Source organism: Oikopleura dioica, chromosome PAR (assembly GCF_907165135.1).
Source record: "Oikopleura dioica chromosome PAR, OKI2018_I68_1.0, whole genome shotgun sequence".
NCBI classification, from domain to species: Eukaryota; Metazoa; Chordata; class Appendicularia; order Copelata; family Oikopleuridae; genus Oikopleura; species Oikopleura dioica.
The window spans coordinates 7,990,122-8,011,723 of record NC_137293.1 but is presented as its reverse complement, the minus strand read 5'-3'; the positions used below and the strand labels follow the sequence as shown (position 1 = coordinate 8,011,723).

The 21,602-nt window shown below is 46.1% G+C and overlaps 6 protein-coding genes across 6 annotated transcripts; 2 read left to right on the top strand and 4 right to left on the bottom strand.

Annotated features, from left to right (window-relative positions):
- Positions 1-1,334: 1,334 nt before the first annotated feature.
- Positions 1,335-2,577, bottom strand: LOC145701618 (uncharacterized). Its single transcript, XM_081778830.1, has 5 exons — positions 2,284-2,577; positions 1,920-2,244; positions 1,781-1,869; positions 1,511-1,735; positions 1,335-1,466 (listed from the first exon to the last, which is right to left on the bottom strand). Exons 1-5 carry the CDS (start codon positions 2,575-2,577, stop codon positions 1,404-1,406), a joined length of 996 nt encoding a protein of 331 aa, XP_081634956.1. The 3' UTR covers positions 1,335-1,403.
- Positions 2,578-2,730: 153 nt separating this feature from the next.
- On the bottom strand, positions 2,731-4,080 carry LOC145701617 (uncharacterized). Its single transcript, XM_081778828.1, has 4 exons — positions 3,856-4,080; positions 3,512-3,817; positions 3,201-3,455; positions 2,731-3,156 (listed from the first exon to the last, which is right to left on the bottom strand). The coding sequence occupies exons 1-4, from the start codon at positions 4,078-4,080 to the stop codon at positions 2,791-2,793; spliced, it is 1,152 nt and encodes a 383-aa protein (XP_081634954.1). The 3' UTR covers positions 2,731-2,790.
- Positions 4,081-4,717: 637 nt separating this feature from the next.
- On the bottom strand, positions 4,718-7,115 carry LOC145701616 (uncharacterized). Its single transcript, XM_081778827.1, has 2 exons — positions 5,796-7,115; positions 4,718-5,748 (listed from the first exon to the last, which is right to left on the bottom strand). Exons 1-2 carry the CDS (start codon positions 6,880-6,882, stop codon positions 4,718-4,720), a joined length of 2,118 nt encoding a protein of 705 aa, XP_081634953.1. The 5' UTR covers positions 6,883-7,115.
- Positions 7,116-8,147: 1,032 nt separating this feature from the next.
- Positions 8,148-8,832, bottom strand: LOC145703799 (uncharacterized). Its single transcript, XM_081781190.1, has 2 exons — positions 8,534-8,832; positions 8,148-8,485 (listed from the first exon to the last, which is right to left on the bottom strand). The coding sequence occupies exons 1-2, from the start codon at positions 8,802-8,804 to the stop codon at positions 8,307-8,309; spliced, it is 450 nt and encodes a 149-aa protein (XP_081637316.1). The 5' UTR covers positions 8,805-8,832; the 3' UTR covers positions 8,148-8,306.
- Positions 8,833-14,455: 5,623 nt separating this feature from the next.
- Positions 14,456-16,461, top strand: LOC145701615 (serine protease 29-like). The gene is made up of 4 exons (XM_081778826.1): positions 14,456-14,524; positions 15,497-15,833; positions 15,891-16,258; positions 16,300-16,461. Exons 1-4 carry the CDS (start codon positions 14,456-14,458, stop codon positions 16,459-16,461), a joined length of 936 nt encoding a protein of 311 aa, XP_081634952.1.
- A 3,286-nt stretch (positions 16,462-19,747) lies between these two features.
- On the top strand, positions 19,748-20,596 carry LOC145701613 (serine/threonine-protein kinase pim-3-like). Its single transcript, XM_081778825.1, has one exon. It carries the CDS (start codon positions 19,748-19,750, stop codon positions 20,594-20,596), a length of 849 nt encoding a protein of 282 aa, XP_081634951.1.
- Positions 20,597-21,602: the final 1,006 nt, after the last annotated feature.

Here is a 21,602-nt window from a genome sequence, read left to right as displayed (position 1 = left end):
AAAATGAAGCTTTTTATTCTTGCCCAGATATCTTCTATTGAATCAGCATGGAAAGACAAATGGGAGAACAAAATAAAACCGTTAAATTTTCCCCGGACGGTGACAGAAAGACCCTGCGAGAGAGAAATGAAAAATTTCCTGGCAAGAGAAGAGATGCAAATTGAAAACGGTCACTTTGGAGATTGCGAAGGGCTAGAAAATTCAGCGTCAGATGTGAAGTGTTTCGCCATCTGTGATGACGGCTTAGTAGGGAACTGGAAGAAGAAAATCCCGGAAGTTTTCGTCCGCTGCAAAACAGAGAATCCCGAGGATCTCAAATTCAAAACAAAAAGCTTCCCAAAAGACCCTTTGAAATGCTCTGAAATTGTCAAATCTTGCCCTGATTCGATGCAAATTTCCAAAGGCTCCATCCTCTCTGTGTCTTCTTCTCCAACGAGCACAGTTTATGATGTTCTTTGCGATGCTGAAGAAGGCAGCAAAGGATCAGTGACATGCTTCGAGAAAAATGGGAAGTTCAAGAGCAGCGATTTAGGCAAATACTGGCAAGATGCGTGTAGTAAAATTTCTTGCAAAGAAGAAGATGCTAGCACAGAGTTTCCTATTGCAGATTCTGGTGCTCAGTGGAGATGCAAAAGTAAGAAAGGCTCGGTGACTTGTAAGGAATGGTTAAAAATATACCTTTAGAAAATCTTCATTGATATTTTGATTATACCTATCTAACCCAAAAAGGCATCATGCTCAACCGGCCAAAAAGTGGACACTTCCGTGAAATGCACACCCACAACTGGCTGGCAAATCTCAAAGGGCTCGCCCTGTATTATAATCACGCATAAATAACAATGGTAATGGGAATATTCCCGAGCACGCGCAATTACAATACTGTGGTAGAGAAATGTCTTTCTAAGGATAAGGACTGGGCAGTATGTAGGGCGTGTGCTCGTTTACCCTACTTTTACTGCTTATTTCAGGGATGGTGGGCGGGTGAGTCTTTTGATTCAGCTAGGAGTCTTATTGGTAATGCTTCTGCTGAGAAAAAGCCTCTATTTTAAATTTCTCGATTTAGGTTTTAGCTGCAGGCTAAGAACCTTTAGAGTGAACCTGCGTGATTCCGGTGCACCCGCTCGAAACCAGGTGCTCTCGGGCGCCTTTGTCACCTTTTGCTGCGTCCTGGGAGTCCCTGCCATTGGTTACTAGGCTCTCCTGCCGCGTTCTATTTCTAGCGGGCTGCTAATCCCTTTGTCCTAGATTCGTATTATAATCACGCATAAATAACAATGGTAATGGGAATATTCCCTCCCTACCATTCTCGTTATTCTCATCAATCGATTGCTAAAGGATTCTTATTTTTTGGCAGGAAAAAGGGAGAATCTTTTCTTTGTGATGCAGGAATCTTTTATGCTCTTTCAGGACTCAGATGTTTTCGGCTTCTTTTGCTCTTGCTTGGCTTCTTGTGGTTCTTGTGGTGTCTGAAACCTTTATGATTGAACCCTAATTGTTTTGCCACTCTTACCTGAAGATGGTTATCCTCGTTGTTGCTTCCGTTTCGCTTTCTGGCTCTTGATTTCGCGACGCTGACGGGCGCTCCCAAGTTACTGCATTCGAGCCAGCATCTTTCGTAGTAATCTGGCATTGAGCTTCCTGGAGCCCATCGGAGCGTGTGCGCGAGGGTTTGCTGAGAAAGGCCTGAGCGGCGTCCCTCGATGTAGAAGCTGACTCTGCCCGAATGCGCGGAGACCTGAACAGGAGTCTTTTAAGTGTGTGGATTCTAAAGTCTTTGTACTTTTTTCGGGAGTTCCGCTTTTGCTCCGTAGCGGGCCAGGTAGTCCGAGGCGATTCTGGTGTGACCTTCTAGATTCTTGAAGACGAGTCCTTAAGGAGATGGTCAGATAATTTCTTAGAAGCTTCGCTAGCATTTTTACCTGAATCTCGGTCTCTTAACTGCGCTCTGAGTTCCAGCGCCAGCGGGACGCCGTGTTTCATCTCCATGGGGATGGTTAGAGTCTCCATGCGCTTGCAAAATGGGTCCGTCTTGCTGCTTCGAATGTGGAATCGCCAGAACTCTTTCCCCTCTTCCTTGACGATCTCGCGGTCTTCGATTCTGAGGTTGAGTGCCTCCTTCATTCTAGCGCCCGTGGTGAAGCAGATGAAAAAGGCGATGGCTGCTTCTCTTGGCTTTGGCTTGTTTGTCCTCATGAGCTCCTCCCACAGCCGGATTGCCTCTGGTTCGTCCACAACTTCCGCTTGCTAGAAGGTTTTAAACTACGATGCGAAAGGCGAGTTTACCTTGGGGTATTGGAGGGTTTCTGCTGCTGATTCACGGGCTCTGTGTTCGCACCAGGTCTTGATCTTCCTTTTTTGTTTTGCTGTGAGAGTCTTCTTCATCTGGGATGCGACTACATCTTGAATCGTTGTGATTCCTTTTTCGTACGCATAAGCCTTGAGCGTTGGTCTTGTGAGGAGTCTGTCGAGGAAGTGTTGGATCACGTCGTCGATTTCCGCCTCATTGTAGTTGAAAGTGGCCATTGCTTCTGCCACCTCCCAGTGCTCTAGAAGATTCTTAAAGTCGAGCCAGGTCATGAGTCTAAACGGTGATTTTTTATGGTTTGAATTCGGAAAACCTAGTTTTTTTTTTTATTAAAAAAGGGGCTCTTGGCCGGATTGCGGCTGGGGTTTTTTTTTTTAGTATTTTGAGACAGAATCTAAATGAAGAAACGCGCACTATAAGGGGCTAATCCCCGTCGTGGAGTGAAGTATTTTCGAAGATGGTTCTAGATTATTTTTTTTTGATTCTTATTCGACTCCGCCTTGGTCTTGGAATTTTTTGGCGTCTCCTCCTTGATTGTTTCCTCCGCCACGGCCTCGCCCGCGGCCTCGGCCTCGGCCTCGCCCGCGGCCTCGGCCACGACCTCCGGAGCTTCCGCTGCCTTCCGGGGTGGGATTCGCGTTTTCGCTCTGGTGGTCCGTCTTTTGCTTCTTGCTTTGGCTTCCGCTTCCGTGTCCTCCTCGACGTCCTCGGCCCGGTTTAGAGTCTCGCTCAGATCGCCAGTCCTCTGAACCGTCGCAGGGGTTGATGATCATTTTCTTGAAGGTTGGGTGAGTCGTGTTCATCGTCATGGCTCTGTCGAATTGGTGGCGCACATTCGGACGCATAAGAGGCTTAATTGGTGCGTGAGTTTTCCTTTTTAGAGTCAAACGCGTACCGTAAGAGAGAGCAGTGCATCTTTTCGAGTCATATCCGGCATCCGGATCAGTTCGTCGACGACGCTTTCGATGATGGCTCGTTCGGTGTACTCGGGAGTCATGGCTCTTTTGTAGTTACCGAGCAACTTCAGGAGTTTTTCCCGTCTAAAGGTCCGTTGAGTCTTGGCGTCTGTGACGAAAGCCCGAAATTCCTTGCCCATGTCGCGGAGAGAGTCTCCTTCGTCTTGCGGCAAGTTTGTGGAGCCGACTTGAGTCTAAGAAAGGGTTGGAGGGCCAGGATGATTCCTTGGTGTTTTTTTTTTTAACTTACCATGTAGTAGGATTCGACGCCTGTAAGAGGGTCTTTTTCCTTGAATACAGCTGCGGATTCGGCCGTATTTTGAGAGAGTTCAGTGATTTTTGTCTCTCTCGTCTTAATTTGAGCGAACATGGCTCCTTTGAGGCTGTAGCGCTCCATTTTGTCCGCGATCAGGCGGCGGAGTTTTGATTCTATTTCCGACGGATTCCAACGGTCGTAGAATTTATTCTCCTCCTCCGAGCGTTTTTTGGCGTTGGGTTCACGCATTTTGATCTCGAGACTCTTGTCGCGGTTTGCTTCGAGTTCCGCGATTTCCTTCTATGATAGGAAATAGTTTTCTTTTGGGTTTTACTTACGATAAGGCTATCGGTGAGTTTGTCGTGAGTCGCCATATCTTTCCTGATATCTTCGATTTCGACGACCAGTCGATCGGCTTCTTCCGTCTGGGCTTGAGTCTTTGTGTGCTCGTAGAATGCTGCCTTGGTGATCTGGACTCTGACCGCCCGCGTCTTCGCTTCTTGTTCCGTGAGCTTCGTGTGATCCGAGAGAAGCTTGGAGAGGGCTTTGGACTGCTCCGTCATTTTTCAGTGATTCCGAGTCTAAAATGGAATTTGAGAGTCAAAATTTCTGTTTCTTTGTGTGATTTGGCCGAATGGGGAATCTGAGAGAGAGAGGAGAAAAACAGTATAAAGAGTCTTGATTAGAGTCTATTTGCGATAATTTTGATTGTTGAGACGTTGGTCGCCACTTTCCAGTAGCCTTCGATGGTTTTCACCTTCGCTGGTGTTAAAATGGAATCCGCTGGGATGTCAAAGACTCTGTAGCCTTTGAGTTTAGCTTGAGTTACGACTAAAGGCTCGGCTTCGAAACACGGCACCACTAAAGCCCATGGCGTCGCTATTTCGGTGAGTCTATTGTAGTATTTGTGGGCGATTTTCGGAGGTGGGAACGCGTACAGCTTTCTTCCGATTAGTTCATGGATTGGGAAGCTTAGGAAGTCTCTTCCAAAGGCTCCTTTTGTCTCTCGGCGCGCGATGAAGTCTCTGCATTTATTGTTGAGTGGCTAAAAGGAATTTTGGATTTGGAAGGCGACTCTCTTCGAATCTTACCGTTGCTGCCACGTCAATGTCGAGCGGGTCCGAAAGGTGAGATTGCAGATAAGCGAATCCATTTGCCGTTAGTTTTTGTTCTCTGGAGTCCAAATCCCTGGAGGGAGCGTCAGCCAGTTGCTTTTGTGCTGACCCAGTCGACTTTCATATCTATGTTGAATCTCTGAGCGAGAGTCCAGATTCTGACTAGAATCGTGTTCATTTCGGGATCTTTGCTCCCCGCTATGGCTCCTTGGACTACACTGTCGTTGTCGCAGAGGAACAGCGCCCTTTGGTTCTTTAGTTTTTGGCCGTACCACTCGAGGGTGAATTGAATCGCAAGGGCTTCTTTGATTCCTATGTGTTTATCAGCCATTTCTGCTTCCCAAGCAAATCTCTCCTCCAGCTTCCATTGCTCGATGACGATGGCTCCTGCGTGTGAAGAAGCATCTGTGTAGATTATGAGTCCTGTTTCTTGGCGGTTCAGCTTTGTCCAATGTCTTTTGAGTCCTTTTTCTTTCAGAAGAGTCCAGAGTCTCCATTCCTCGCGGACTTCCTTTGTCAGCAAGCAGGATTCTTTTTCTTCCCTGAGCGCTTGGCTGATGAGGATTGTCGTTTGGCGGATGAGCATTCTCATGTTCGGAAGGACTTCGGCCATACTTGCCATTGTGCCTCTGATTCTTTCGAGCATCTGGGACGGAACTTCAGTTTTCGCTTCGGCTTCTTTCATAAGGTTTTTGAGGGCTGCCCATCTTTGCATCGGAATCTCCACTGTTTCGCTTTCCGTGTCCAAAATGAATCCAAGGAATTCGATTCTTTGGGTGGGTTTGAAGGTGCTTTTGGTGATGTTCACATAGCCGCCGAGTGCCACCAGCGTCGCTACTGTTGCCCAGACTTCTTTGCCGACTTTCTCTCCCGCTAGAAGCTGGCGTCGATCTTCTTCAGATTCTGGAGTGACGGCTAGGAGTCTATCATCGAGGTAGAGTGTTATTTTGATTCCGTTTTTCCTCAGAAAATTGACTCCACATAGATTCATCAGCTGGTAGATTCCAGGCGCGGCTGGGATTCCGAATGCGAGTATATTGTTTCTGAAGTACTGGCCGCCCCAATCGAAGCAAGCGAGTTTCTTGCTCTCTTCGCTGAGAGGCAGCTGGTGGAATCCTAGATTTTAAGTTAGGTTCCTTTTTTTTTGCTGTTAAGTTAGATACCCTTTTTATCGTCGAATTTGTACAGCAGGTCTCCCTTTTTGAGCATTTGGATTGCAGCACCGACGCTTTCTAATTTGCATGGAAATGTGTACAGCTGCAGAGGCTTGAGGACTCCACCGTTCCAACAGACTCTGGTTTCTCTTCCTGGTTTGTCGACGAGAACGAATCCCGCTCGGATCCAGCATCCTTTTGAATCTGTGACTCTTGTTACCGAGCCCATTTCGCACCAGTCGGTGATTTGTTGGACAATTTCGTCGCTTCTTTCTCTTACAGCTTCTTGGCTCGGAATCGTGAGGGATTTGTAGCGTTTGCCGATCTTCTCATATGGCCGGGGGACGAATTTTGAGAGTCTGAGTCTGTGGTTGTACCAGGTTTTGAAATTTCCGCCTAGTTTTCTCAAAGTGTCTGAGTTGGCCGAATTTCGCTTCCATATTGTCACTAACTCCTTCCGCTTGAATTCGGCAGGTTTCTTGGGGGGTATTCTTTTGAGATTCAAGAACAGGTCTGCTCCTCCATGGACGAAATGGTAGATCAGCGGCTTCACTTTTTCAGGCATCTGATGGATGAGGACTCTCCAGTTATCTTTGTTATGAGTCCATTGGCCCGCGATGAAGTCAGATTCTTTTCTCAGCGCAAGGGTTTCCCAGTCGGGTTTGGCCTCGTTGTTTAGAACTCTTATGACTCTGTGAAGAAGGTCTGTCTCATAGATTTTCCATTCGGGTAGTGATTTTGGGCCTGTGATGGGTTCGTTATAAATGTTGACAGGGTTTATGATTGGGAATTTTGGTCTATTGAAGACTCCCTTGTCCGCTAGTGCTCGCATTTCCACCTCGATGGACTTCCAGCTCTTCGGCTTCTTGGCTTGTTCTCTTTCTTTTGAATCCTGCGGCTGCGCGGGCGGATTCATAGCTTCTTGGGATCGGAATCTTCCAGAAGAGTTTCTCGTATGTAGTGCCGAGAAGCGAGGATGGGTCTTCGAGTCCTCTTTCAAGTCGGTTGTCGATGTCGTTGAGATTAAGGACTCTGTATTCTGCGGCTGCGATGCGATCTCTTGGTGGCCAGATTGCCCGAAGCGTCCTGATAGCATCCCAGGCGGTGAAATCTTGATTTGCGTCGATGTTTGTTAAAAACTCTCTGAGCGTCATGCTAATTGGATTTGAGACTCCGAAGATTGTGTTTAGGTGAGTCCAGGCTGATCTTGCTGCACTTGATAAGAGTCTCGGAAAGATGCATCTGGTGTTAGTAAGTTGAAAAAGAATCTCCCCGAATATCGCGTTGGTGATGGAGGAGCAGAGTTGCCTCTCGTTCGCGAAGGATGCCCGACGCTTTTCCGGGCTCAGGTTTAGTATATTTTTGAACCTAATGTTCCAAATGTGGGCGATGAGCGTCATTCGCGGAGAGGCACGTGAATTGAGGTTTTCTGGAGGTTTGCAGCGCGCCAGAATCATTCTGAAGATGGCTTCTGCTGAGTCATTCCAGAGTCTGCCCAATATCCAGGAAACTGCTTCTTCCAGCTTCAGAAGGTCAGCTTTTGAGACAGAGTCTCTTTCCAATGGTTCCATCATTTTTGCCCAAAAAACTATTTCCGCTGAGTTATAGACGTTTGATTCGTGCACCTGTTTCATGAGTCTCTCGACTACTGGTCTAACCGAGTGTTCTAGTTTGCCTTGAATCATTTCGAGCTCCACCTTATTTGTGGATGCGAGTCTACGGTTGATTCCGATGGATGGGCTATGTGCGATTGTGGCGATTGTTTGGAAGGCATCTATTAGTTGGATTCCCTGGAGGCCTTCATGCTCAGCCTCTTGAAGGATCGCTTTCATGATTTTCGAGGATTCTTGAGATTCGGAGATGATTCTCGCGGCTTCCGTTGCTAGGTTTTTAATTCGATCTTCTAGCGTTTCTCCATAGCATAAGATTCTTTTTGGCGGGATTGACGCATTCGTATTAAGGCTATTTTGGATATCCCAAACAAGGCCTTTGAGCCTCTCCAGATTCACGCTAGAGTTTCGCGTTTGAGGGGGAGTTTCCGGCGTGGCTTGTTTAGCCGCTATTGGGCTTTTTGGGTGATCTGTTGTGGGGGCTTCTGCATCGGAATCCTCTGTTTTTTGGGGCTTCTATTTAGAGTCTTTTTTTTTTATGTTTTGAGAAGTTTATTCTTATTTTGAGTGACTCTTTTATTTTCTTACGGGCCCGAGCCTGATTCTGATGGGAGTTTAAAGCCTTCCAAATCCGAATCTGAACTTTGACTCTCCATTCTGAACTTTGATTCTATTTTTGGTGTTTCTTGGTTTTTGATTTTCTTTTCCAGCTTTGGTTTTAAAGAGTTTCTTATTTTTTTTTTTAATGCTTTCTAAAGGAAGAGGCGAGGATCTTCTGATGAGATCGAAATTATTTATTATGAACAGCTTTTCTGTAAATTTGGAAAAATGAAGAAAGGGTAAGATTCTGTTTCAGTGATTTGAGGCATAAAAAGGCAGTTTGAGTCTAAGAGTCTGGATTTGGCTTCTTCTAGTGGAAGCGTCGTGGCTTTGGTGTGGCGTCTTGGTGGACTGGAGGGATGGGGATGTCGTTGAGTCTGTAGAGGCGGACGAAGACGAAACGGATGTAGTGGACCAGGTTACCACCGCAGACTTTGTAGGCGAAGACGAGGATCGCGTCCATCTTGGCGGGGTCGAGGAGTCCGTGGTCTAAATCATAAGTTAGATTCTCTTTTTTTTTAACGGGAGTTGACTTACCCAGTGCTTCCTTGAATCTTCGCTTGATTCCCTGGTAGTTGAGGAACTCCACCAGGTAATGGACGATTCGTCGTTCCTCGGCGGTGAGTGCTGCAACTGGGTCCAATCTCCAGTTTTCGGTTCCTTCTTTGATGGTCCAGCCGGCTCTGGTGTTGTACTTGAACTGGCGATGGCCGGGGCTCTGGGAGTCTTTGTATTTGAGGAGTCCCTCGCTGCTGAACCAGGCTTGTCTGATTTCTTCGAAGTTTTCGATTCGGCGGTTGTCAAGCATCGCTCGGACTCGTTTTTGGTTACACAGTGATTTCTTTTTTACTTATGTTTGTGATTTTAATTAGTTAGATTTCTGTGTAACCATTCCTGAGATTCTGCTCATCAGCTTTGATTCTTTCTTCGACAGGTAGTAATGGTTTCCTCTTCTGCCGGTTTCCGCGACGAGCAAGATTCCCACCTGTGGCTTCGTGAGCACCTTATCTTCTTCCGCTTTGATGGCTGCTTGGCGCTTTTCTTCCGCTTCTCTGTCTCGAGCCAGGCGTCTTTCTTGAGCTTCTTGTTCTTCCTTTTTCCGCTGGATTTCCTCGAAGTATTCACGGCGGATTCTCGTGTTCTCCTCCACTTGGCGTCTCATGCGGGCTCTGATGGCTTCTTTGACTCTTTCTCTGTCTTCCTGATCTTCCTTGAGCTTCTTGAGCCTGTCGACTTCTTCTTTTTGGAGTCGCCTTTGTTCTTCCGCCTCTTCTTTTTGGTGCATTCTGGCCGACGCGTTGGATTCGGATTCTTCTTCTATGTTTTCCAGCGGCTCTTTCCATCGTGCGGCGATTCTGAGTCGTCTTTCTTCCGCTGCTTTTTCTTCCTCCGCTGACTCGAAGAGTGTATCCGTTCTTCGGCTCCAGTCTTGATGGTTGTCCTGGCTTTGTGGCTCTGGGAATCCCGCGGTGGCTTCGGCTCCTTCGTCTTCTGAGTCTTCCAGGACTTCTTCGTCTGAGGAAAAGCCGTCTTCAGGGGAGTCCGCTGGATGGCCGTGGCTCGCCGAAGGCATCAGCTGGGATGGGTCTTTTAGTGGAGTCTTGATTTGTCCCGTTACTAATTAGATTCCTTTTTTTTTTTTAGATTTCTCTAAGACTCTTTCCTGAGCGTGCGTTGTATGAGTCTTCAAAGAAGTCTGGGCCGGAGTCAATGCTTGCTCGCTCGTTGTTGTTCGAGTCGTCTGATGGCAGTGGCAGTTGAGTTTGAGTCGAGTTGGTTGAGGTTTGAGTCTCTGTCTGCATCGAGGAATCTGTTGATTCTGAATTGAGACTGAAAAGGTGTCTAAAATTAAGGTTTTCTTTTAGCCCTTATTTATCCTGGATTTTTGAGATCAGGACTGATTCTATCTTTTGAATTAGTTAGTGTGAGTCAGTTTTCTTGGCTCAGAGATTTTCCCACGCTAGCTTGCGTGGTTTAGTTTTATGGCGTTCTTTTTTTTGAGAGTTTTTAGTTTTGAATATCTAAAATTACTAAGGACTCAATTTGAGATTCTTTTCAGCCCGTTCCTTGATAGGTTTGAGTTTCCTGGCATTTGGCTCGTTGAGCTTCGACCGGGTGAGTCTGTGTAGTTCCGTCTCGACGAGAAGTCCAGCCGATGGTTCTTGAGTCGCGTCTTGCCAGCGTGGCTGCGATGTCTTTGGGGACTCCATCTTTGACGTATTCGCTTCGTCGAGTCCTCTTCCAATCGCGAAGTTCCTCCTTGGGGAGTCGATCTTCTCGGAACAGAAAGTCCGCTCTTGACTTTTGGAAGGGTTTTTTCTATTTTTTTTTTGAATGTAAGATTCTCGATTTTGACCCTTTTCCTTGAGAGCTGAGACTCGTTCTTGATATGCTGGGAGTCTTGCTTCTGGAATCTCGAGGGACTCATCGATGTAGACGATGTTGAGGAGCGGATGGACATCGATGGCAGCTTTCGCTGCGTTGAGGCATCCATAGAACAGGCTCTGGTTTGACTGGGCTCGGTCGTCTTCGGCGATTTTCGCATTTTCTTCGCGCACAAGCTCGGAGAGGACTCGGGAGACCGTGTTGATTGAGCCTTGCCAGCTGTCGAGCGACATTTGGACGTTGGGATTCGTGAAATCTTATGTGTGGGTCGTTATGGCTAGGTTTTTCTATTTGATTCTTTTTGTTTTGAAGAGTTTTTACTTTTTATATTTAATAAGACCCATTCCTTGGACCATCTGCTCAAGCAGGTCTTTGAATCTGTCGCCAATTCTGAGACGGAGTCGGATGAGCATTCGTCCTTTTGATTCCTGAGGGTATTGAGTCACTGGGTCTTTCTTGATCGCCGATTTCCTCTCTCTCCAGAAGTCTGGCTGGTCGATCGGGTCTCTGATGATTCCAGCTTCTTCTCTGAGTCTTTCGAGCTCTTTGGCATCGGGATTCTGGGCGTTTATTGCGTCTTTAGTCATTTTGAGTCTGAATTTTGATTCTTGTTAGCCACGAATATTTTAATTTTAAGATTTGGCTGGGTTTTTGAGAGAGCGCAAAGGAAAAATTCTTTTTTTTTTGAAAGGAAAAGATTTTCCCTTATTTGAGAGAAAGAAATAAAAATAAAAAAGGAATCTGTTTTTCAGAATCGGAAAAACCACAGATTGACTCTAGAATTTTGTGCGTCCTGGGCGTTTGAAGCTTCTGCGTCGAAGATGTTTCTCTTTAGAAGGATTCCAGGGTGATTCTCTCTTTTTTTTAGAAAAATTTGATTCAATTTGGCCGTCTCTGTTATGAGTGCTGGATTATCCTTGGCTTTCCAGGTGCTCCGCCAATCAGCGCGCTGCGTCTCGTGAGTCAATTTTCACTTTCCCACGGTCTCAAAATTGGATTCTTTTGGTTTTTGGCTTGGATTTCTTTAACATTTTGAGTCCGTTTCCTGATTCTGAAGCTTTCTGATTCTCTTTTGATGGGTATCGCTGTGAAGTTTTGCGCGTTTTGGGAAGAAGTGAATTTCTTTTACAAGACTCTCTTTTTGATTCTAATTATCCTGTATTATGTGTTATGGGATTCATTTCTGGCTGAGAATCTTCATATTTGGCGAGTCTTTTCCTGTTTTGAAGGTTTTTGAACAGTTGACAGCAGTGTGAGAATTTTGAGATGAGTTTTGAGTCTTTTCCAGGCTCGGGGATTTCAAGTTCGGTCCGTTTTTACGGCCTACGTTCGAGCCTTTTCCTAATAGAGTCTAGAAGCGGATTCAGATTTCTATTTCTCCTAGTTATTCTCTCGGGTTTTGGTCATATTCATTCGTGCGAATCTTTCCTCGATGGTCTGGAGGTTCTGAGTCCAAGTGTTTGGGAAGAGATTCTCGGCTCCGGCAGTTGCTCCCTCGTCCATGTTTAGATTCTCCGCCGCTTTGATTCCGTCTAAGAGGATGTCTCTGAAGTGAGTCGTGAATGGAGCATTCTGGGACAAATCGTGGGACTTGTCTGTGACGTTTTCCCAGGTTGTTCTGTTAGCCCTGAGTCTGAGCTTGTCTATTTTTGAGACAGCTCGATTTCTAGAGTCGAGGCCGTTGCAGCATCTGGCCATCATTTCCGCCACCCTAGGGTGTGCCCAGCATGGGGTGAATCTGGATTCATAGCCGCAATCGCAAGCGATTTGAAAAACTTCCCAAAGGCCCGAAAATCTTGGGTTTTTGTCTCCTCGAAGCTTTTGGTGAAAATCCTTCATCAGGCCTTGGGTGACGAATTTGACGTACGGGGCGGACCAAGTGCTGAGGGCTCTTTCTAGGGCTTTGGCATCTTCTTGGGCTGGGAGGACCAGAACAGTGTCCTTTTGGAATGTCTGTTCCTTGATGAGTCTCGCCACTTCCGACCAGCTGTCTCCAGATTCGCTTGCGATGGATTTAGCGAGTTCTTGGAGGTGTAGATTCTTCGGGGCCGTGGTGTTTCCAACTACGAAAGCATCGAATTTGCCTCCGCATCTTTCCAGACCCGCGTGATAGATGACAATTCCTGCTGCTTCTGGTCTTTCGAATCTTGGTCTTTCTATGACTCCGCCGAGTTTTTTGAGTCCTTTGGCAATGTTCGACGTTGTGTCGTTTTCTCCCTGGAAAAGGACTGCCGTAGATTTCAGGCCTCAAGAATCGAGTCAAAACCTTCCACCGCTGTGTTTTGGATTCTCCCGATGAGTTCTTCGTCGGCGTCTTTCAGCGTTGTTGTCTTGAATGTTTCTGAGAGCTTCAGAAAGGTTTGCTGCCATTCTTCGCTGTCGATAGCCATTCTGGTGTGTTCTTGGGTGGGCTTGATTAGGCCAAAGCCGTTTCTTTCTTGGCAATTTGGTGAGCAGTTTTGCTGTCGGGCTTCTTTCAGTTCTCGGAATCCTTGGTGTGTTTTGCACCAAGTTGAATCTGCCTCGGCTTCTCCGCACATTGGCCATTCGCAAGATCTTTCGCGCTTCTCGGGGCGTGAATGGAGGAATCTGAGTCTCGTGACTCCTGTGACTTCTTCTCTTTTTCGCATCCAAGTGCTGATGAAGCTGTCGAGGGTTTTGTCCGGGCTGAATCTTTTCCCGTTTGCCCAATTCCAGCCGGTTGTTAAGATTCCCAAATTGTGTTCGACTGATCGTAAATGGGAGTGGGCTTTGGAGTCTTTGACGACTTTGGCGATGATTTCGAGGATGATTTTCTGAGTTCGGAAGGGTCGGTTGATTCCGACTATGCAGGCTCCGGAGGCGTAATAATTTCTGGTTGGTTTCTGGAACGCCGCGATGCATTTCTTGACGTTTTGAGTCGTCCACGGCTCCGAGGCCAGCTTCTCAAGCGCTTCAGATTCTAGTGGTACCAGTGCTGGGTGGGCTGCCACTGAGAGTAGGGATCTTTCTCTGAGATGCTCAGAGTCCTCGCCGTAATTAATGACCCATAATTGGGGGACCACTTTGTAGGGGATCCAGAGAATCCAGTTGGAGTTTCCTTTGCCGACTTCTTTGATTCTGACCGTCGTGTTAATTGGATTAACCTTCTTTGCTGCTAATTCTAGCCACTTTTTCAGCGAATTGGAGTCTTTCAGTTCTTTCCAGTCCGTGTGCCACTGTGTGGGCATTTCTTTGCAGCTTCCGTCTTGTCCGATGACGGAGTCTTGGGCGAGTTGCTTGTGCACCAAATGAAGCAGCAATGGCGTAAGAATCTTAGTCAGCGGCGTCGGGTTCGGCGTCGCAGAGTCTACTGAGGCATATTCACCGATCACATCGATGATCCATGCATTTGCATTTGTTGGTCCCTTCCTTGCCCACTGGGTGTCTCTGTCTTCTTTGAGCTCCAGCCAGGCGTTTCTCTGGTGGCAAATTTCGTGCCAGTCACTGTGAATCGATTTCAGCATTTTGAGTGAGTCCAGGAGCTCCTGCGGCTTCATGAAAGCGTCTGGTCTTGGCATCGAGTCGAAGATCGTTTCGAGGCCCTTTTTTATGAGTCTTCGGAGCCAGTTTTCGTCTGTGAAGCTTGGTCTTTCGTAGTTCGCTTGAGTCCTGACTTTACTTTCCCTGATCACTCGGAGGCAGACGTGATGCCAGAAACCTTCATCTAGAATGTCTTGATTCTCGGAGCCTTCCCATTCGCAAAACCAGTCTTGGCCGTTGATTTTTTCCCAGTTCTTTAGTTCTTCCAGGATACTGAACGGAAAGAGTCTGCCCTTTTCTTCTGATTTTTGAAGGTTCGGAGCCGGGTGGGAGTCTGAATTTCGGGCCACGATTCTGAGCGGGCCTTTAGTGCTTCCTATCTTTAGCGCTTCTAAAAGGCTGAAGATGGTTTCGTGGTCGTCCAGTTTGACGCTAGGAGCGTCGTTTGTTCCCAACGATTCTTGCTTCAACAACTTTGTGGGACTCTCCGATGGCTTGAACGGGTATGGCTTGGATTCCAGTAGCCAAGAGTCTGGGCGGTCATTCTCCGCTTCTGCAATTTCTTCCATTATAATGGAGAGGATGAAGGCGGGTTCGTTGCTTTGGTGGGCTATCCAGAGTGACTCTTTCCCTGATGGTGCCGTAAATATGATTTGGGCCCAAGAGGAGAGTTCTGAGAAGTTGAATCTCGCCTTTGAAGGAGTTTGGCGATCGAAAACCAATCTGTGATTGGATAGAGGCTCGTTCGCATCCGCAGGGACGTAGAGTCTTAAGAGCCTAGGTGCTATTTTCGGAGTCGCCATTGCCGTACGGGAGAGTCTTTTCCAGTTTATCTGGCTCATGAGCAGAAGGGTGTTTCTTTGAGAGGATCAAAAAAAATTCTAAGAATGGGGAAAAGATTCTTCCTTCTGGGCTAGCCGAGGGATTCTGAGGTTTATCTTTTGAGATCCTTTCCTGGAAATATCCTCGTCGAGGGTTTGGATTCTTCTTTGAGAGTTTTCAATTGGGCGTGTAGGATCTGAGTCCAAAGCCACTCCCCATTTGGGGCCGAATTCCTCCGCTGCCTTAACGAAGGCTTCTTCGATCATGTCTGAAGAAGAGGAGTAAATAGTGAGTCCCGCTGAACTGGGGAAGAAGAATTCCGAACTTCTTTAAGGAAAGATTCTCTTTTTCTTTCTCTTTTTTTTTTTGATTCCTTCAGAGTAGCCTGAGAGCTGATTGGCTCGGCTTGGCGCACCGGTGTGGCCGCTAATGGAGGAAGCTTGAGCCTTAGACGCACTGCGTGAGGCTGAAGAGGTTTATAGTCCTGGGACTGGTGAAATAAGCGGTAGCATCGATTGATGGTCTACCTAGAGTCTTTTGATTCAGCTAGGAGTCTTATTGGTAATGCTTCTGCTGAGAAAAAGCCTCTATTTTAAATTTCTCGATTTAGGTTTTAGCTGCAGGCTAAGAACCTTTAGAGTGAACCTGCGTGATTCCGGTGCACCCGCTCGAAACCAGGTGCTCTCGGGCGCCTTTGTCACCTTTTGCTGCGTCCTGGGAGTCCCTGCCATTGGTTACTAGGCTCTCCTGCCGCGTTCTATTTCTAGCGGGCTGCTAATCCCTTTGTCCTAGATTCCTGAAATAAACTGTGACACGCCTGTCACAACACTCGGGCCCTTCGTTGCGACGTCACATCAAATTCCACCTTTGGAATCTTGTAATGCTCAAGCGGGATTTTCAACGGGTAAAATCATTGGGGGAGCAAATGCGAAGTCTTCGGACTGGCCCTGGTTTGTTAGCCTTGGTTTCAAAAGGGTCAAAGGAGGTTCGTATTCGACATTGTGCGGAGGAAGTGTACTGGAAAAGAATACAGTCATTACAGCAGCTCATTGCTGCAGAGACGAGTTCAGCGAGGTTGATGCTTTCTTCGGCGATTCAAAGTCGACGTATTTGACGGGCAAAGTTGACGGTAAGATAACGCGGATAATAGTATAATATTCTTGACAGCTTTAATTATATTTCATAGTCTCTGAATTCAAACTCACATCGACGGATTTCATTGCTCACCCAAATCATACTGGAGAAAACAACGACTGGTGCTTGATCAAGTTTACCGATTCCATTGAATCTGCTGACGTGGATAAAATCGTATCTGCTCCTTGTCTACCATCGGAAGTACCCGCCCACGGAACTGAATGTTGGATAGCTGGTTTTGGGAAAACCTCAAAAAACAAGCCATCCAAGACACTAAAGTCGGCGGGCATATATCTGCTGGACCAAGAATATTGCCGAAACAACTCAGTTTATGAAACGCTTCATGAAGATGACATTTGCGCCGGCTTACCTGACTTTGACGGCAATGGACTCACTGATGCTAATACTGGCGCTTGTCACGTGAGTTAATATTTTATGAACAATAGTTGATGTTAATTAAGGGAGACTCCGGAGGTCCCCTGATCTGCGATGTTGATGGAAAAGCAACGCTTGTTGGAGTCGTCAATCGAAGCAGAGGGTGCGCAGAAGAAGGAGCACCAACAATTTACGCATCTATCACGCATGCACTTTCCTGGATAAAAGATAATGTGCCGTCAATGTAGGGCTTTGTGATTTTTTATATCAATTTTTACTTGTCAATAAACTTTGTAACATTTTCATACCCATAAAACTAATCTCACGCATCAGAAGTAACTTTCTACACTCTAACTATTTCAAATCGCATTCTCCACGGAGCTCGACTCAATAATTTATCCAGTTAGCCGTGATAATATTTGATTTCATTTTTTTTTTTGAAAATGACGTGACCGACCGAAAAGGAGATGTTGAGCTGCATCAGAAGAACAGTGTCCTACATTTTCGGCGCCAAGTTTTAGTTCAGTGTCTCAGTAGGAACTTTCTTTGAAACGAAGGTTTAGCTTCTTTTTATTGGCAATTTGGCAGGAATGACCTTAATTTTTGAATCGGCGAAGGTCTTTACTAGCGAAATTGGGTATTGGAAACCTGCAGCGTGGCCCTGTCAGCTCATCAGTTTTGAGCTTGAATCTGTTTCCAGGAAATCAATGCGGTGATATGCGGTCACGAGGAGACTTTTCTCCCAGTTCGTATTTTCGCGAACAAGGAGACTTTTCTCCTAGTTCGTCAGAATGCGAACGAGGAGACTTTTTTTCTCCCCGTTCATTTCTCAACTGAATCGCGGTTACGAGGAGACTTTTTTGAAAACATTTTCCGTAGTTATGTTGATTGGTAATATGACACATTTTCTACGAGGTTTTCTAAAAGACAGGCGCGAAGCGCATAGGCACTCTTTGGGCTCGCCAAATCCCGGCTTTTGAGGAATAATTTGCAGTTGGGAGCATTTTCTTATATTTGAGGTTAGGGTTAGGGGGCACTGGGCGAAATGACAGAACAAACTTACCCGAGGGGGATAGGCTAGGGTTAGTTAGGGTTACTGAAGGTAACCCTAAGTAACCCTAGACTAGACCTCGGCATTTTAGGACCTAAGGGGCGAAGCCCCGTGGTTGGGGGCAATTAGATTTTATAATTTTCTCCTGTCCAACCTATTTTCTTCCTTATCCTCTGAAGAATAAGTTTTTTCTCCAATTATCTTTTGTAGACAATCAGTCGAACATTCATCTTCGACGGCGTAGAATCTACGCAGTGAAATTCATCTAGAGAAAATACTTGCAAAAAGTCTCCTCGTTCAAAAATTCTCAGAACGTGGTCAGTGGGAGAAAAAAGTCTCCTCGTTCGAATTTCGGCGAACTGGGAGAAAAGTCTCCTCGTTCGCGAAAATACGAACTGGGAGAAAAGTCTCCTCGTGACCGCCTACAACCATCAATGCGTAAATTTTAAGCAGGCAAGGTGATTTGAAATAATATGAGTACATGTATGCAGGTTGTGTCCTGATGGTGGTCATTACTGAAGAGTTTCCTGGAAATTTGTTATCTGATTGTTTTTCAGAGATTTTGGAAAATTTTGGACGGATCAATATTTTCTAGGGTAGTATTCGGTAGGAGATCGTAAATCCCCCTGAGATTCTGGAGGCAAGCAACAGGAGATATTCTTGGTAAAACACCACTGGAGCCAAAAAATCTCGATCAAAATTTAGGGTGTCGAAATGAGGCAAAGTCAAGTGTTTGAAATCTCATAAAATCATTTTCCCGTTTGTCATCGTGAACAGTTTCAGACCCAGTTCGATGTTTGGAGAGCTACTCTGACGGAAACAAGGTCAAGAACTTTTTCCTCGGAATTACGGAAAACAGGTCAGCCGTGAGTGTACAGTGGGTTGCGCAGTTGGTTGCCCCTTTGCGATTGCAGCTTTGGTTGCCCCTTTGCCCGCGCTTTTTCTATTGTTTCTTTCTAGACTCGCTCAAAGTGATTGCAGGATTGGTTGCCCCTCCACCCGCACTTTAGGGGGCAACTACCTGCGCAACCCACTGTACGGAGAAATCGGGGCCAGTTTACGCAAGCTGCTCGTGTTCAAGGTCAGCTTTCGGGGAAAGCGCTAAGCCCGGAAAATTGGAAAGTCTTGTAAAAATAGACTTTCTGGGAACTAGGGCCAGGAAAAAGAGTGTTGCATTTGAATGCAGTTAGAAATGCACCTGAATGCTGCTGATTGATATCGCAGCACCAGTAATCTTCAGCTTCCGAATTTGAATTTCCTGTGGTCTCCTGCCGAGAGAAACCATCGAATCAGTTGTTGAAAGATACATTTCTTTGAATCGTAGATATTCAGAGAAATTCTAGCGCTTTCTCTGTTCCAGCTGGATTTTATCGGTTTCAAAGAAATGCGGCGAGTTCAGAGGTTGATCCGATAATTCGCCAAATTCCGGAAAGATTTGAGTTTTGACCGAAGCGAATGATTTTATGGTTCTGAAGGAGATTTAGATTCGCGATTTGAGTTACAAATTTACGATCTTGGAACGTATTTGAGTTGAATTTGCAAGCTCTGTGGGAGCTGCCCCAACCGGTTTGGGCAGCAATTTTCAAGAGTTCTTGGAAGCTGTCGACAGAAGTTTTGTTCGAAGCCGGAATGATTGAGGCGAAGTTTGGAAGATGAAAACGTGAACTGGATAGATAACTAATGATATCAAAAGTCGCCTAGAACACAGTCTCCCTCCAGGAACCTTGACCCACTTTCTCGGCTGGCCTTGAAAACACAAACGACCAGGCAGGAAATCTCGTGCACTAGATTCTTTCGAGGCAGACAACGGAAATAAAGCGCGCAAAAAAAGAATAACCGTTTATAATATCGGTGAAGGGATTGTCGGATCAGTGACTGGGATTCCGCTGAGCGGGAATTTCGAGCCTTTGGAGATTTGCGGTTTACACCTCGAGACTCGTGTGGGGCGGATTATTGATTTCAGGCATCTAAGAGAGCTCAAGAAAATAATTCCAAAGCGGTTTTTTATGAACCGTCGAAGGAGTTGAAAGCAATGGTAAGTGACTGTAGACAACAGGCCGATTTTCGTGTAAGGATACGGATTTTCAAGGCAATACTTCACGAATTTCCTCCAATAAAAATGTAACTTCTCCATCTCCAAAATATCTTTCAAAATCTGACCCAATTTCTTAGCTACCTTCTATCTGTTCATATTTGAACAGGAACAGCTTATCTATTGTACGTATCGTTATCGAAGCTACATCTGCTTCGGGGGTACGAAGAATCTACTGTTGATCTTTATCTTCTCAGAAATTCGACGATGTCACGCTGAGCCCAAGCGCGGGAAACGGCTGGCAAGAGCGCCGCGGCGCAATTTCGGAACCTATAAAATCGCTCTTGGAAGGAGAGGCAACCATCAAATCATAAACAATACAGTTTCAAACAACAAGAACTCGAGCAAAAGCACTGAGAGCTAGAAAACAGTCAGAGATTCAAAAAGAAAAATGTCTCGAAACAGCGAGTCCGGCTACTCCTCCGATGAGAACATCGTCTCTCCTCAAGAACAAATCTCCAAAGACCAGCGAAGATTCGCCAAGACGTACGAGGTCGAGGAAGAAATGATGAAATCTGCCAACGGCGTCATCTACACAGGCTTTCACCACAAGACCGAGCAGCGAGTCGTCATCAAGCAGATTCCACGAAACAAGATCTCCGAGTTCAAACAAGTTCAAAACCGACCCGTCCCGAGCGAGATCTACTACCATTTCAAGGCAGCCCAAGCATCCAACTTCGTCGTCGCTCCTCTTGACTGGTACGAGCGGCGATCTTCTTTCGTCCTTGTCATGGAGCGCCTCGATGGCTACGTCGACCTCTTCGAATTCGCCAACAAGAACGGGGCAATCAATGAGGAAGCGGTTCGCATCATTGCCGGCCAGTTGATCACCTGCTGCATGGAACTCGCCCGCGCCGGCATCTGCCACCGCGACATCAAAGACGAGAACATCCTCATCAACCCCGAGACCCTTGAGATCCGACTGATCGACTTCGGATGTGCTAGCCGCGACGGAGCCTGCTACACAACTGCCCGTGGAACTCCCAACTACTGGCCCATCGAATTCTTCCAGAACCGACTTCTCAGCGCCGAGCCACTCACTGTCTGGAGCATCGGAGCTGTCATCTACATTCTTCTTACCGGAAACTGGGAGACTGATGGTCGTGGCCAGATGCAGCGAAACTTCCTCGCCGAACGCAGCCTTTCTCCCTTCACAGTCGCTCTGATTGACCGCATCTTCTGCCCTGATCCTATGTCTCGAATCACGATGGAAGAAATCATGGCATCTGGATGGTGCTAAGCTCACGCTTTCAAAAATTACTATTCCAACAAAATATTTATTTGTACATATTTGCCTTTATTCTGAAAGTTCTTCAATTGATAGAAAAATAAAGACCTTGAAGCACCACAAGTGTCAGAGTTTATTTCACGTTGTAATAGCTCTCTACGTTAGTCTAATATTAAAAATTTCCTGGGGTTTTATTTATTCTTTTTGCAGCCAGAGAATATAACAGAAAAAACAGGTAATTTTCAGCATCATGTGATCTCACTTGCAAGCGCCCGGATATACAAAGTCGTTCCTTCTCTTATACCTGCTTAAAGATCTCACACTACCAATAAGACATGATAAAATTTCACTTTAGTTACGCCTTCTTGGTGGAACCTTACTGAGGTACGAAGAGAGGGTTACTTTTATTCTGTTCTGATTTATATGAAAACATATATAATATTTTAAACTCACGTGGTATTTTTCCACAAAGTCTCTTGAAATCCTTGCAGCAGTCGTCGAACAGCAAACAAGAGGAGTCACAAAAACAGTCTCTTTTCAATTCATCATTTGGACTTTCAATCGATGTCGGTTGCTCTTCGCATGGGATGCCAAACTTATTCAGTAACTTGTTGTTGCATCCAAAGCATTTGAGCTCTACTCCCTGACAGCACATCTCATCAAGTGTCTCCCCACGAGTCTCACAGAGAGCTTTCCCTCCGGTAGATCTTTGAAACATCGACCGTGCGTTGATGTTTTCCTGCGTAAAATCGCTAGTTAAAAAGAGAAACCTCAAGCTCCACATCTGCACCGTTCTCTCAACTGTTGGAAATTCCTTTGGAAGAAAGCAACTGTTGAAATATTATACTAAAAGCCGTAGGTGAAGCTCGAGTTCATGAAAAAAGAAGGTTCAAAGCAGCCATTTCAAGTGGGACTAATGTTCTCGGATTTGGCGGATTTGCTGCCTTTGCTTGGTGAAAATGAGAAAAAGAAACTGCACAAGTCCCTGTACTTGACTCTTTTTTCTTGCTGAGTAAGA